The 17,314-nt window shown below is 37.5% G+C and overlaps 1 protein-coding gene across 7 annotated transcripts in view; it reads right to left on the bottom strand.

Moving 5' to 3' along the window:
• The window catches only part of SMAD1 (SMAD family member 1), a 77,615-nt gene that overhangs the window by 4,876 nt on the left and 55,425 nt on the right, over nt 1-17,314 (bottom strand). For all 7 annotated transcript variants that reach the window (XM_033215392.1, XM_033215389.1, XM_033215391.1 and 4 more), the window contains exons 3-6: nt 14,122-14,379; nt 11,481-11,597; nt 7,220-7,441; nt 261-517 (exon numbers count right to left, since the gene is read on the bottom strand). In XM_033215392.1, the coding sequence (XP_033071283.1) occupies nt 261-517; nt 7,220-7,441; nt 11,481-11,597; nt 14,122-14,379 (854 nt within the window). The remainder of the gene's footprint in view (nt 1-260; nt 518-7,219; nt 7,442-11,480; nt 11,598-14,121; nt 14,380-17,314) is intronic.

Genomic DNA, 17,314 nt, shown 5'->3' with positions numbered 1-17,314 from the left:
ACAATAGCTAAAGTGGTGCTATCTGAATAAGGAAAAGGCTATTAAAACCCACAGCTATTGATATTTAATACAAGTACTCCTATGTTCCTATGATATTTTCCTAATAATTGACACTCTCGTTACAGTTTAAAAATGCCTAGATAATAAGTCAGCTAATATGAACATATTATCAAGACGATATAGATTCACATATTGCCAAAAAAAAAAAAGCACAGCTAAAGTATGTGAGACCCTAAATGGAGGAGTCAGAGCTCACTTACCTTCACAAAGCTCATACGTATAGTACACATTTTTGTAAGCTCATAGACTGTCTCAAATCCATGGTTCACAGACTGTGCCAATAACTGAGCAAATTCTTGGTTGTTAAAAATTTTCAGACTACACCCACTAGGGATCTTGCAAACAGTAGTAGGATGAAATCCATGATGGTAGTTGCAGTTCCGACTTTGCACAAAGATGCTACTGTCACTAAGGCATTCGGCATACACCTCCCCTCCAACATAATAAAGATGAACTCCTATTGGAAGACAAAGCATATAATTTAGTTATTATTAATTTTTATAGCTCAAAGGCACCTGTGCAGCTTCAACACAGAAACTTAAATTTACATGGATTTAAACTTTGGCTAGTTAGATAGCTATTCTCTAAGTCCTGTACAACAGGCGTCCCCAACCCCTGGGGCCATGGACCTGTATCAGTCTGTGGCCTGTTGGAAACCAGGCCACACAGCAGGAGGTGAGAGAGCAAGCGTTACAGCCTGAGCTCCCTCTCTTGTCAGATCAGCGGCAGCATTAGATTCTCATAGAAGCATGAACCCTATGGTGAACTGTGCATGTGAGGGATCTAGGTTGCATGCTCCTTATGAGAATCTAATGCCTGATGATCTGAGTGGAACAGTTTCATCCTGAAACTATCCCTTCCCCATCCCCTGTGGAAAAATTGTTTTCCATGATATCAGTCCCTGGTGCCAAAAGATTGGGGTGGCTGATGTATGACTGATAAAATCTTAGTTAACTATATTAGTTAATACAGTATCTAGGAGGTTTCTAGAAAATAACAAAATGTTTAAAAAAATACTAATAGGCCAGGCACAGTGGTTCAGGCCTGTAATCTCAGCACTTTGGGAAGCCAAGGTGGACAGATTGCTTGAGTTCAGGAGTTCAAGACTAGCCTGGGCAGCATGGCAAAACTCTGTCTCCACCAAAAAAAAAAAAAAAAAGGAAAAAAAAAAAGAAAAAAATTAGCTAGGCATAGTGGTGCACGCCTGTAGTCCCAGTTACACAGAGGCTGAGGTGGCAGGATTGCTTGAGGCAAGGAGGTCAAGGCTGCAGTGAGCTGTGATCAAGCCACTGCACTCCAGATTGGGTGACAGAGTGAGACCCTGTCTCAAATAACAACAACAACAACAACAACAAAATGAAGCAATTTCATTTTGGTAAGTAATTAATGTCTTACTTGGCCAGACATGGAAAGTATATTTTCACTCTAAAAATACAACATAATAAAACCTGGATGCTATGTATTTACTATAAAGCGCTCTTGCATTTATTGTACAGCTAAGATGTTTGGAAAATTTTAGAAAGGGAAGAGAGGAGAAAGAGAAGAGAGGAACTGTAAAGTCACAGGTGGAAGAAGTATTGCCAAGAGCTGTAAGATATAAGAACCAGTTAAAAAAACCATGAAAATGAAACTAGAAAAGTCATACGGTGTATGTAAAATTAGATCTCACTAAACTATCACCTGCTCCTAACTTCTTCCTTTGAGACCCTGGGTGCTTAAAGTGTAGGAAATTGGTCTCACCCTGCCTTTAAAAAAAGTAAAGTAGAGGTAAAAAACTCATTCTCACAAAGCCCCACACCACTGTGGGAGATGACTTTATATAGGTCACCCAGCAGTGTTAGATCCCATGTGGGTTTAAATGATCCACCTTGTAGGTAACTCTGGTATGGCTTAGTCAAGGCTATACTGTGTCTCATAGAAAATGTTACATGTTGTGTTTATATGTATACACAACAGTTAGGATTTCTGTAACAATTAAATAGCTGCTGGAGCAGAAGCCCATTTGTTTGGTCTGATGTAAGGAAAACAATTTAAGAGTGTGTGTGCTACTAATTTTTCCTGATAAAAGTGACAAATTTTCATCCCAAAAAATCAGAAAGTAAATCAAAATATAAAGAGGCAGAAAATATTATCACTCTTTTAGTGACTCAGAGGCAATAATTATTAATAGTTTGATACACTGTATTTGGTTTTGGCTATCATTAAAATGTCTTTGCAAACATTTAAAATATCTGTATGATTGTATGAGTGTTTTTAAAATGATTTTCCCATTAGTGGACCACTGGCTTGATACCAATTTTCTGCTTTTATAGTAATGCCATGATAAATGTCTCTGGACAATTTTTGATAATATCCTTAGGAGAGATTCCTGGAAGTTAAATTATTGGATCGAAGGCTGCTGATTAACTCTGCCAAATGACTTTCCAGAATGCATCAATTTACACTGTCACCAGCAGTGTAGGAATGCTTTTCTCATTTCACCCGTGCCAGTACTGAATCTGCGTGTAGAGCAAAAACAAAATTTCCCTAATTTATAGTTGACAAATAATTGTTTAATTTGCCTGTGAGGCTGAATATGCTCTCATAGTTTATTAGCCATCTGTGTTTCTCTTGTGAATTCACTGTTCATACTTCTTACCTATTTATCTCACTGGGGTCCTATTTTTATTTTTTTTATGAACTGTTCATGTAAGAAGGATATAAATACTTTCTTATTTGTTTCCCTGTTAGTCCTTTGTCTTTTATTTGTGACACATTTTTAACCTACAGAAGTTTGCAATCTCTTAGTCAAACCTTTTACAATCCTTTGTTGCTTTTTATGCTTAGAAAATTTCTACCTCTCTGATCAAGCATATTTTCTTCTAGCTTTTTAATTGTTTGCCTTTTGAAAAACATTCAACTCATTAATCTGTTTGCATATATAGTATGAGGTCAGGGTTTCTCTTTCCCAGCCTCACCCAAAAGTTAACTTGGTTTTGTAGAACCATTAGAAGACTCTACTGATTTGCTACGCTTCACTTAACATACACTATATTTTTATGTACAGAATAGTCTGAGTTTAACTAATTCTACTGTTTTGTCTACACACTGCTTTACTTGCAGTTTTACAATGTTTTATTAACCCTAATGCCAATAATTTTTTTCTTTATTTTTCCATTTACAAAGTTAGCTAGCCTTACTTGCTTATTCTTCCAGGTAATATTCAGAATACACTTTCCAGTTTTCAAAAAAATCACACTGTGATTCTGAAAAGAGTTGTTTTAACCTATAAATTAAATTAGATGGAATTAATACGCTTAAAATGTTCTCACAATATTAAGCCTTCCCTTTAAGGAACACAGACTGCCTATTTATTCAAATTTTCCCTCTCTCAGTTAAATTTGGTTTCTTCATGTAATTCTCACATATTGCAGGTTCAGATTATTTCGAAGAAACTGATGTTTTCTGTGGCTATTGGGAAGGGGATTTCCCCTTTCATTATATTTTCTAACTGGTTATTACCAGATTAAAGGAAAATGACTTACATAATTTTTAAAAGATAGATTCTTTGGAAGTTTCTAGATAAATAATCGTATCATTTGAATAGGCACAATGCCCAACCATAATACTGGCATGGATGAAGGGAGAAAGGCACTCATATATTTCTGGTAGGAATGCAAATTCATTTTATGTATGCATGTATGTATTTTATTTTAATTAATTAATTTATTTTGAGACAGTCTCCCTCTGTCACCCAGGCTACAGAGCAGTGACTTGATCTCAGCTCACGGCAACCTCCGCCTCCCAAATTCAAGTGATAACTTTTCCTCTGCCTCCCGAGTAGCTGGGATTACAGGCACCTGGCTAATTTCTATATTTTTAGTAGAGATCCGGTTTCACCATGTTGCCCAGGCTGGTCTCGAACTCCTGACCTCAACTGATCCACCTGCCTTAGCGTCCCAAAGCGCTGGAATTACTTTTTGGAAAGTAATTGGGTGAAATATATCAATAGATTTTGATCTACTAATTTTACTTCAAGAATCTATCCTGAGAATATTGTCAATCACACATATCATCTACACATAATAATCTTGCCTTATTTCCATTATCTATAATTGTATATTTGAGTACACTATTCAGGGCATCTGGAACAATTTTAAATAACAGCATTCCAAGAATCCTTATTTTCTTAATAATGTTTTAGGAGGAAATGTCCCATAGTACAATTTTTTTTTTTGTTCCTTTGGGATAAGAGTCATCTTTAGAATTTAATGAAAAGTATGTCCTTTCCTCCCAAATGTATGCAAAATTTTGTTTATATACAATTTCAGAGGTTTACAGACCACAGAGAGATATCTATGTATGTTATGAACCTAGGTTCTAGCATTTCATTATTAAATTTATAGTCAGAGTTTTTCCTTTAATTATACAAGAAAGTATCTACCAATTTCTGATTTAAGAGTTGGAGTTTTCTTCCCCTCAGGATTAAATGTTACACTTTATCTTGAGTGCTTTTAAAGCATCTAATAAATAACCTTTTAATCTGGTCCACTGTTCTAAATTTCACAGGTCACTGTTTCATACTTTTACCCTGGAAATAATTTTAGATTTGTAGAAAAGTTTGAAAAGGAACAAAGAAAAACAGAACAAAGAATACCCGTATAACCATTATCCAGATGCATCTATTGTGACAATTTGCTCCATCTGCTTGATCGCTTGGGCCGTTTCTCCCCACTGCTGCTGCACACGCACCATGCATGTGTGTGTCTGTCTGTTATGTATGTATTGTAACACAGGTTTTAGGTAAATAGATGGTGAGTAGACAGGTATCTTTACATACTAATTTCTTCCTGAACCACTTTCTTAAATACTTAAGTATTTCCTAAGAATAGTGATAGTCTCTTATATAGCCATAGTATATAGTTGGCAATGCTAATACATTTAACATTGGTCTAATCCACCATTCATATTTCAGTTTTGCCTGCTGACCTCAATAATGTCCTTTACAATATTAATATTTTTCTCCTGTTCAGTACAGGATCATATCCAGGGCTAGATATTGCATGCAGGTGTCATACCTCTTTAACTACTTTTAATCTGGAACATTTCCATACCTTTGTCTTTTGACACTGACATCTTGGAAAAATTAGTCCCCCTTCTTCACCCTTTTTAATAGAATGTTTTGAGTCTGTCTGATATTTCCTCAGGATTAGATTCGGATTTGCATTATCAGCTGGAATCCTGTGTAGGTGATGTTATGGCCTTCTCAGGGTATGACATCTGGAGGTATATGATACCCATCTGTCTCTCATTGGTGATGATAATTTTGATCTCCCAGTCAAAACTGGGCATCCATCAATTATACAATTACAATTAAAATACAAATGATACACTTTCTCCACTGTTTAGTTAATGCTTTTTATTCTCCCTCATACTAAAAGGCAGTTTGAGGATAAACACTCTTAAGACCATGCAAATATACTGATTCTCATAAACATTTTCTTTATATTTAGCATCCATTGATGATTCTTGCCTGATCCTTACTATGATGGTTACAAAATGATGATATTCAAACTTTAGCACTCACTCTGTATTTGTCAACCAGCCTTCCCCATTCACTTATTTATCTATTTATTATGAGTATGGACTTACGAATTCATATTGTTTTTCAATGGTGTAAAATTCAATGCCGTACTGAGGCCAGGCACAGTGGCTCACAAACTGTAATTCCAGAACTTTGGGAGGCCAAGGCAGGCTGATCATTTGAGGTTAGGAGTTCGAGACCAGCCTAGCCAACAAGGTAAAACTCAACGACTCTACTAAATATACAAAAATTAGCCGAGCATGGTGGTGCACCCCTGTAATCTCCCAGTTACTGAGGAGGCTGAGACACAAGAATCACTTGAACCTGGGAGGTGGAGGTTGCAGTGAGCCAAGATCACACCACTGGACTCCAGCCTAGGTGACAGGGGGAGACTCCATTTCAAAAAAATATAAATACATAAATAAAATGAAGTAAAATTCATCACTGTAATTATTTTGGGGCTCAAACTGTCTGAGAGTTGGCTCCTGAGGCATGCCTCATGATTTCCATAAGCATTTCTTTACTTTCTGCCACAATAAGATGCTCTAGGGTCCTCCTGTGCCTACCTATCCCAGCCTAGGGGTCAGCCATTTCTTCAAGGGGCCCTAGCTCCTTTTAGTGGGACATGGTATTAGTGATGATGATCTGAACACTAGACATGCTTATTGCTACTGGGTATGTACGCTTCTGGGCCCTTTCAGCAGGCAGATCAGAAACCATACGCACGTAAAAACGCATATACAGACGCATACACATGCACATACGTAATACATGAGAACTTAAACATACATCCACACATACACATAAGTATTATTAAAATCAGAATTTTGCATTGATACCTCTATTCTCCTTCATAGAGTTTATTTTTTGCTCCCCTCTGCATTTATATGTCTATCTTCCACAGTGGAAACCCAGGCTCCCAACAATATCCACACATTTAGTCATCTGCTTCATCTTTACATATGAAAATTTCAGAATGGTTTCACTCATACTGCTATGAAATAATCAAGTTTACTACAAAGAATTCAGGATTTATTTGAAATCCTGCCCCTACTCTATCTATTCCACTCAGCCTAGGCTGAGGATATGGACAGTTGTTCTTATATGGACAGTTTGTTATATGGACAGTTGTTCAATCTGGTGTCCCTGTGAAGGCACAATCACTGCAGGGTTCTATCGTGCCACCTTCCACAATGTTTGTGCTAGAATCTAGTTCTTTCTTTTCTATTTACTGAGTTATGGTATTCATCTGAAATACAATTAAGCAATTTAATTTGCTTTTAATTTTAGGTTGTAATTCATTTTTTAACAGCCAATTTATTCGGTAGCAAAATATCATACAGAATAGTGTCTTAAAATGGCAAATCATAATTTCAAGTAATTAATTTCAATATTATGACAGTTGATCGACCACAAAAATCACTGACTGCAAGAGCTTCCAGATAGCAGAAACTGGAAAAATATTTACAAACTGCAGCAAGTGAAATGACTTGGTCTTTGCTACACTAGTTTGTTACAGGAATGATTTTAAGTCAGCTCTGGAGGAACAGGGACACAACAGATAAACATCTGAAAGAGGTTAAAGCAAAAACTCACCTTTTCCAATATGCCGCCTGGTGTTTTCAATAGTGGAATTCCGGTTAACATTGGAGAGCAGCCCAAGGCAGAAACGGTTCTTATTGTTGGAAGGATCAGTGAAACCATCCACCAACACACTTGTGGAGGAGGCATGGAACGCTTCACCCACACGATTGTTGAGCTCATAGTAGACAATAGAGCACCAGTGTTTTGGTTCCTCATAAGCAACCGCCTGAACATCTATAGGGAAGAAAACGTTATATCAACCAAGGTTAGTGCCTCAGGCTCTCAAAAACTGAAACCATGTGGTTGAATTGGCTCAGGATCATGGAATGAAGACATTGGAAAAGCAATTGCTATTATAATGTATACAGTTTTTCTATGATGTTTAAAGCAGGTACTTCTTAACTAAATATGACATTCTCCTTATTCTCCTAATTGGAGAAAATTGGAAAACCATTTTCTCCAGTTACTATCAGATAACCAAAACACCAGATAAGGAAGCACAGCAAAAACTTTTGTTGACTATTAACAATATGCTAATTGCTTCGTAATATGCAGAAATGGAAATCACCCCTACCACAGACTTCGGCTCACCATCTAAAGAAACACAACAAGTGATAAGTGAAAAAATACGTGGGAAGAGAACAATAGAAGATAGGAAATACGCCAAAGGTATTGGCATAAAAATGAATTACTTTTGGCAAAGACTAAGTATGCCTATGCTTATTCAAAGCAATGAAAATCAGTTTCTAATTATTGATAAAAAGTTACTTTACCTCATATTAAGTTGCCAATAACTATCACAGCTACAGTGTTGCTCCAGTTCTCAAACTCAGGAAGAAATCTTGCCAGCTGGCCATTCTTACAGAATGAATCATATCTTTCTCATCCAGATTTCATGCTAACTTCCTTATATTTGCTTTAAGTCATGCAGAGCAGGTGTGTTTTGTCTCTCCATTCCCAGAATGGGCCAACAATGGAAATTACCCAACTTTACTGACAGGATGCAGCTTGTTAAGTCAAATCTCTTAAGACTAACAAATCTCCAAACAGAACATGGTTCTAAACATTTGCAACTAAAAGGTTTTAAAGATGAATTCCTTCTGTAGTAAAACCTCTAGTACCACTGCTTTAGAGATTCCTGGAATACAAACCATATATTTCCAGCATACCAATAATACAATGATCTGAGGTTTATGAAGTCTTGGGTGTACAATAATAAGAGAAAGAAAAGAAAGAAAGTCCACATCAGAAGCCCAGACTATAACTGCTAAGGGAGAAACACCTCTGTGTTCTTAACATCAAATTCCACAAATACTAAAATGCACTTTTAGAAATTGGTTTAAAAAAAAAAAAAAAAAAAAACACACACACCACACACACACAAGAAAAAAAAAAAAAAACAAGGAAAATACTCATTAAAAAACCCACATTTAAGTTAGCTGCTTTATATACGTAAGTAGTTAGCTAAAAACATACACTATCTTCCTGCTTGCTAAGCAACTCTACCACATCAATTTGCCATAATCCAAAGAGCAAAACTTTAGTGATTTACCAGTGCCAAATCTTAAAGCAGACTGCAACATTATTAACAGAAGGCTTTTATCAGCTATCAGGATACTTCAAAATATTATTCATCTAGGTCAGAGGTTGATAAATTTTTTCTGTGAAAGGCCAGAAAGATTTTGTGGGCTGTAAGAATCTTTATCACAACTATCCAGTTCTCCCCTTGTACCACAGAAGCAGTCATAGACAATATGTAATAAATGAATACAGCTGTGGCCCAATAACGCTTTATTCACAAAAACAGCAGGCTGAACTAGCCTGTGGGCTGTAGTTTGTTGACCCCTACTCTAGGAAAATCACCAAAGGTTAAAAAGAAGTAAAAAAAAAAAAAAAAAAAAAAAAAAAAAAAGGCGGGGAAGAAAAAAAATGGCCAACATGCCTTCCTCGTGCAAATACTGACTGACTATAAACTATAATGGAAAAAAAAAATTTAAAGCTATTTAAATGAAAAAATCTTAAAGCAATTTAAAGATCTGTTTCCTGAAATTAGACATTTTGGGTTTAGCAATAATAGTTACTGGGTCCACATGCTCCTAATAGTGTGGTACTGTGCCGATTCTCCCCTGGTATCCTGGTCTCCAAATATAAATTCCACCGATGTGTGAGATAAGGGTTACTTCCCCCAACCAGAGTGTTCATTGACAAAGAATTATGTTTGATAAGATGTTTAAGAGATAATCAGGAACCATAAAACACAGAGGTAATAAAAAAGATTTAAAAATCATATTGATTAAAACGGTGTACATTCCAATTGATGACACTGTACATCCAAGAAAGGTCCTTTGAGTTCATCACCAATTTTTTTTTTTTTTTTTTGGGGGGGGGGACTGAGTTTTGCTCTTGTTGCCCAGGCTGGAGTGCAATGGCGTGATCTCAGCTCACTGCAACCTCTGCCTCCTGGGTTCAAGTGATTCCCCTGCCTCAGGCTCCCAAGTAGCTAGAAGTAGACAGGCATCCGCCACCACACCCAGTTAATTTTTGTATCTGTAGTAGAGATAAGGTTTCACCATGTTGGCCAGTCTGGTCTCAAACTCTTGACCTCAGGTGATCCACCTGCCTCAGCCTCCCAAAGTGCTAGGGATTACAGGCATGAGCCACCACACCCAGCCTTCATCACCAATTTTTAAATCAATGTTTAGAGCAGTTTTACATTCACAGCAAAACTGAGTATATGATAGAGTGATTTTCCATATGTCCCCCACCCCCACCCTTCCTAGTCTCCCCCATTAATAATATCCCCCACCAGAGTGGCACATTTGTTGTAACTGATGAACCAACATTCATCCTACAGACCTACACTCGAAGTCTACAGTTTACATCAGGGTTCACTCACGGTGGTGTAAATCCTATGGGTTTGGATAAATGTATAATGACAGGCAGTTACCACTGTATAACGTATCATAGAGACAAAATCAATTTTAAGTACTTAAAAATATAAGCAACTCCTATTTTAATAAGTATCTCCTATTTTAATAAAAAAGCACTAAGAATGAAATAAGACATACCTAGTAACCAAACTGCACTTTAACTTCAATTTGCATAAACATTATATAAATTGCATGATCCATGCCATGCGTTGAGTGCAGCAGCGAAGCACTTTCCTTCATGAGACGTTATTTAGGAATAGTTTTATCTGCCAGTGTGGCTGTGGATTCTAACAGATTCTCAGAGTCTACCAAACTCATTTACCTGAGTTCTCTGCTCACTTAAGTCTATGCCACTTGCCTATGCAAGGCTGGAAGAGTGACGGCGTCCTCCACCCAGTCACTGCTAAGGGCAATACAGTGCTGGAGTCAAAGACCCGCCCGTTACTGGAGGGGGAAGAAATTTTCATTTCTGCCTGCAAGTTCTTCAGGCTGAGAAGGGGAAAAACTTGTGCCTCAATTTCTTTCAGTAACAAAGTCAGAAACAAACAGCAAGAAAGAAATTCTATTAGTTTGTTCCAGTTGTAGTTACACACATAAAAGGCCTGAAAAATAGATGGGGTTTATGAGTATCTATCCTAATTACAGAAGAAAGCCTTTGGACAGCCCAGTTATACCAACTTCCAACTTTGGAAATCACCAGTGAAAACTCTACTTTAGTTCTGTTATACTTATGGTTTCTAAATACCATTTTGTTCATTTAAAAATACTCTTTTTGGCTGGGTGTGGTGGCTTACGCCTATAATCCCATCACTTTGGGAGGCCAAGGTGGGCGGATCACCTGAGGTCAGGAGTTTGAGACTAGCCTGGCCAACATGGTGAAACCCCATTTCTACTAAAAATACAAAAATTAGCCGGGTGTGGTGGTGTGCGCCTGTAATCCCAGCAACTCAGGAGGCTGAGGCAGGATAATCACTTGAACCCAGAGGTGGAGGTTGCAGTGAGCCAAGATTGTGCCATTGCACTCCAGCCTGAGTGACCTGAGCAAAACTCCATTTCAAAAAAAAAAAAAAAATTCATCATCAGTTAAAAATGATTAAGTATTAAAGATCCAAACAGATAACTGCAAAATTATTCTCAGGTCTTCATTAGTTAAGTCAGTGTATTTGTTCTTTAAATGAAAGACTTACTTGTTATCTAGGAATTCTACTGAGCTTCTCTTATCATTGGGCTCTACTTTTCTCAAGTAGCTCTCTTTTTAAAGACTAACAACAATTTGTGAGAGAAAGCAACATCTAGACAAACTTTAGACTCTAAGAAAGGGAACAGGTAGCAATTCGTTTTACCTCCTCTGTTGATTTCTGAGGGCAGGGGAGGCGCCATCATGTTTGTGTCCATCGGCTGAGAGCCATCCTGGGTCATGGGGTCTTCAGGAGGCAGGTAAGCAGGTGGGGGCGTATCAGCTACAAAGTTTTTAAAGAAGTTATTTCTTAACCCTTAGTAAACATACACGCTCAAAACACATATCCTCTTCTGTACTGAAATTCTTAAGAGATCAAGTTGCCATTTCAATCTCCCCATTAAAAGACTAAAGGCTACAGGCACTGGCCTTGATGTACAATTTCTGAAAAGTATTAACCATGCCACAATCATATACATTTTTGTCAAAATTCAGTTTGAGGAAAAATATTATACTATATGCCAGTTCTAGAAGCTGTTTGCCTATCCAGGATCATGCTGTTTAAAAGCAATCAGAAGAGTATTTTAAGCATACTTTAATGTAATCTGCTTTGAGAGAACCTCTGCATTGCAGTTTCACTGGTAGATGGAAAACCTCTGAAAGCTTCAATGGACTTCTTAAGAAAAGGAGCCTCAGGGTCTTTTGCATTAAATCTATAGACTTTTAGAAAATTTACCAACTGAGTTTCATTATAGCCTACTGATTTGAACTGTTAATTTTCCATGACTTTAGGGAATCTGTTAGGACCACATTCTCCCTACCCATTTAAATGATCACTAGCTTTAAAATCTCTAGCAACAGAGTAATAGAAAATGAATCAGTTTGTCACAGCTATCTTCTATTTCAGAATTTACATATATGTTTCTTCTGGTAAACAAGAGGCAAACATGATTTTTTAAACAAAGAACACTAACACAAGTCTTGCATTTTCTTAATATAAAACAAAGGGTATAGGTTCTCACAAATAATCCTTTTCCATCCAAAAGCAAGTTCCTCACTAGTTATCATGAGCCCATCTAGCATACGTGACATAGTCTTGGAGACAAAATTTTACCTGAGGGAATCGCGAATGCTTGGATAAGTAATCGAGACCACTCAGAGCAACTGTCAAATACACGTAACTCATGCTGTTCCTTCAGAGAGCCCCAGCGATTTCCAAGACTCACTCTTCAGCTGAATCATAACCCAGTAACTTCACATCCAGCTGCTAACAAGCAACGACTCATAGTACTGAGACAGGACCACTGGGATCTTCTCTGGATGCCTCTTTTGCCCTTTCTCCAGCTTCTTTTAATTCAGCCTCTTCCCTGCAGCTGTAAGCCTGACTCGGCTTTATCTCAAGCCAGGAACAAAGACAAAGAGCCTCCTCTGAGCCCAAGTCAATGAATTTCTGCCAAGAAGCTGGTGAAAATTTCACTGGCAACCTGTGGCATCAGCACAACCAAGAGGGACCCGGTAATTCTTGATACTATTCTACTATTCCTACAAGCACCTCCTCCCGTCCCTTGCAACTGTTTTCCATATTTCCGTTACTTGGCCTGTGCCTTAATCTCTGACATCTAGGGACAAAGTGTAAATTCAAGCAATAATCTTTAATTCAATCTTGGGGCCACTCTGGGCTGCCGTCACTGCTCAAAAGTCTTCTGAAATGTATCTCCTCACCACTAACCTGTCCATCATATAGGTTAGCGGTGAGGAGGAAGGGAGTAAGGCAGACAGGAAGTCACCAGTTACTTTAATTTTTAAACTAGTCTATCTCCCAACTCTCATCCAAAAAGCTTTGGAGTGAAAACCAGACAAAGTAATGTGAAATAAACAAGATTTAAATAAAAGAAACGAATAAATACATAAATAAAAGGAAGCAATATAAATGTGGACCACTTTTCAATTTTTGAAGGCCTAGCTCTGATGCTGAATTCAAATTTACTTAAAAATATTTCAAGCAGCCCAATAAACACACTTGCCCAGTCAATTTCCCTTCCGAAAACATTAATAGATATTAAGTATATTTTTGTTTAGGGTATCCTTCTTAAGGTCTACTGGCAAGAAATCTGGCACTTTTTTTTTTTGGAGATGCTTGCTCATTAACCTGTAACTTCAAAATATATAATGTCCTTATTAATCATATATTTTGATAACCATTACACCATCAGTTACGTCTAAAAAAAGAGGATGTTTTTTGTCTTTGCTAAGTTGAACAAGCAGATGGTTTCCAGTACTTCTGTTGTAATTCCTTTGTTGTTAAAGTATACGTTTCTTGGGATTACATCATCATTTAAATGAATTTAATTAAGTAGGGGGTGGGATTATCCCTCAGGAAATACTTTTTCTGAGGTTGCACTTACAACAGGAGTTTTTTCCATGTATAAAAACGATGCTAATTGAACTTGTGCTCTCATAACAGCAAATGTGTGTAACACACTATTTTTCTTTTTATCAAGAGTAAAGACTGTAACAATTATGCCACTCCCAGAAGGATGCAGCTGTTTCAAAACCTTTTAAAAAACAAGGGAAAAATATAGCTTATTCAAGCATCTGTGCCTGACAAATAAAATAAGACATTTGCTTACTTGGCTATGAGGTCTCCTTTCTCCAGAAGTTGTATCCTAAAAGTGCGAGAGCACTATGTCGTAATACCGGGACTGAAAACCTCCCTCCACTGCAGGTTGACCCAGTTTTTCCGTGACACTGTGATAACACTGTCTGATGTGACCACAGAACATCCATCACTGAACATTCCAACCTACCTGGCATCTGGAAAGGACTTCCTGGGTCTGAGCTGGTGGGAGAGTGAGGGTAGGTGCTGCTGCTGCTCCCAGGAGAGTTTGGGTAACTGCTATTGGGAGAGTGAGGAAACGGGTGGCTGTTGGGTTGCTGGAAAGAATCTGGAAAAGTGGCGTTGAGTGGCATGTGAGGCTCATTTTGTCCTAAGTTACGGAACTGAGCTAAAAGGCTGTGCTGAGGATTATATTCGCTGTGTCTTGGAACCAGCACAGGAGGAAGTACTAGAAAAAGGAAGGGAAAAAAGAGAAGGACAAAAATGAGAATGATGATCTATAATTACATCACAATAAAGTAAAACATAATCTGTAAGCAACAACAAATTATCTGTTCCATGCCCTGCTGCCAACTCAAAAGCATCATTCATATGAAAAGCTATTTTACCCTCAAGAACAAATGCAGGAACAAATACAATCCCTTTAGAATCACTGATGACCTATGCCTGAGATTTGCAGTATTCACAAATTGCCCAAGGAAAGTTGGCAAAATACAATCTTTTAGGTTACAAATGTTAAGGTTCTCTCATTCTTAATTTTGTCATTCACTAAAAACCAAAGCCTAATTGTTTATCACCATTGACACTTTACTTCACAGCCCCAGCTGGTAAGACTTCACATTTGAGTTAATGCTCATTGAATGATATGAATTATTCACCACAAGTGTTTTAAGCTGACACACTAGTTCACTTTAACACAAAAAAAGCAGCATAATAAATAGAGCTGAAGAGGTAAAATCAGTGAACTGCAGAAAACGCAAATGCCATGAAGATAATTATACAAAATGCGAGGCGTTTTGTGGGACAGAATTTATCTTGAATCCTGTCCTAGGAGTCACACTTTATGAACATCTGTTTTCTAAGGATCTTACCCACTTTTCAAGAATCCTTACCACCACCTGTGAGGTCAAGAAAGAAACAGGTCATACAATTCACATTTTGCTAACTGAAAACTCAAGGTACAAACGTGGCCCAATAGGCAGGTACCTGTTGAGAAGCAAAGAAAACAACTCCTGTCACTCCTAAATGCTCTATATTAGGAACCTAAGGAGTTAATAATTGGCATGGTCATCAACCTCCAGAAACCTCCTGAGGCAAAGCCACTGTAAGTATAATTATCCTAGAAAGGTAGGGCTGGCTAACAGTCAGTTACAGAGCCCTAGCCAGATCCTAGGGTTAGATCCTAAGTTTCCCTACCAGGGTCACCAGATGGATGCTCTTTAACAAAGGCCTTTGCAATCCCTCCAGCTCCTGTGGCCTCAGCTGCAAAGAGAAAAGCAACCCATTTTATAAACTGCATGAGAGGAGAGATTTAAAACTTATGATTATTGTTGGTTGTTAGGAATCAGAATATATTTCCCCAAAGAAACAATATTTGGTGGCAATAGGAATTTAGCAGACTTTGGAGGGCTTTCCAGGGAATCTATGCATAATTTATATCATTTCTACAGTAAAAAGTGCTCTTAACACTTGGATTATCACTTTTTTATGAACTGAACATTGCCTTTTAGATAAAAATAGGTATTTTAAAAAGCATTAAAATTTCTCATGTGCTACATTTTATACTCCTATATAATCCCATAGCATCAGATTTGTTATTTCCCTATTTGATCCTTTAGGAACAAATCTTTTGAGTATATAATAAATGTATTTTCTTTTTAGTACAGTGATGGAATCTTCCCAAACCAAACCATTAAAAGCATAATTTCTTCTACCTTTCAATAGTCATCTGAACTATAAAATGCTTTTGTTTTGTTGAAGAAACATTCCTGATAAGGGATCCCCAATGCCAATAAAAATTTATATTCCCAAACAGTTCAATACCTTTCAATTACCTTTGCAATGACAAACGTTCCCTTTGCTTTTAGCTGCTGTGACTTGAATTGCCATTTTCCAGCTTGCCTTTTACAGGCATCTAGCTATGGTCTCAATTACGATTTTTACCTGTAAAAGGGGGAAACATTGGCCCCTAAACCCCTCCCCACAAATGCAGCACCATACAGCAACTAGAATCAATTTGTCATGTCCTCTAGCCTTCAGAGGACCCCTCCCTCCCAAAACACACACTCACAGAGTCCATTAAAGTTGGTGCAAAAATAATTGCGCTTTTTGCATTTAATGGCAAAGACTGCAGTAACTTTGCACCACCCTAACACTTAGCGGAGCATCTGTTTTAGCAGTTCCTGTTTCCTAACAGTTTTAGAACTGGAGACTTACTTGTTCCTACTACTTGCAGATTCAGGGAGGAAGAAGCCTTTGCAAAGGCCACAGCAAAGGGCAATGTATTTCTGCTCCCCAAGTTGATAATCTGCATACGTGTTCCTCAAAATGTGAGATTCATCCAATGTTGTGTTACGTGTAGCATCTTGTTATGTGTATAAACTACAATTTATTTGATGATACAATTTTGTCTTCTGCTGATAAATACTTGGGTTGGGGAAAAGAAAAACAACCCAATGTTTGGGTTGTTTCCAGCTTGAGGAAGTTATAAAAACTTCTATGAACTTTAAAAAATGTAACTTATTTTGAAATAATTTCAAACTTACAGAAAACTGCAAGAGTACAAAGAACACTCAAATATCCTTTACCCAGATTCACCAGTTTTTAACATCTTGCCACATTAACTTACTCATTCTCTCTCCTCCCTTCCCCAGCCCCAGAACACAAATACACTTCTGAATTATCTGAGAGCAGGTAACACACATATCCCTTTTTCCTAAAGCATTTCAGAGTAACTCCCAAAAGGAACATTAACTTACATACACACATTTGTTATCAAACTTGGGAAATTTAACATTGCTGATTTTATCTAAGATAAAATCATATTCCAACTCTGTTGACTGTCTCAACCATGTCCTATGTAGCAACTTCCTGATACAGGACCTAAGGTAGAATCACATATTGTACTTTGTTGTCATTATTTCTTTAGTCTCCTGTAATCTGGAATAGTTCTTCAGCATCTTTTTTCCTTCCTGCTTTCATGCTACTGACATTTTTGAATACAGGCAGTTATTTTACAGACTGTTTCTCAATTTGGGTCCCTCCAATGCTTCACCATGATTAAACTCTCAGATTTTTGGTTGGACTACTAGGTAAGTGGTATTATTCCCTTCTCAGTTCATACACACAAAAGCACACGATGTGTCTGCCTGTTTGAGGTTTAA

The sequence above is a fragment of the Trachypithecus francoisi genome, unplaced genomic scaffold (assembly GCF_009764315.1).
Source record: "Trachypithecus francoisi isolate TF-2019V2 unplaced genomic scaffold, Tfra_2.0 Lachesis_group1, whole genome shotgun sequence".
NCBI lineage: Eukaryota > Metazoa > Chordata > Mammalia > Primates > Cercopithecidae > Trachypithecus > Trachypithecus francoisi.
The sequence above is the reverse complement of the archived record's forward strand: the minus strand, read 5'-3'. Positions and strand labels throughout refer to the sequence as shown.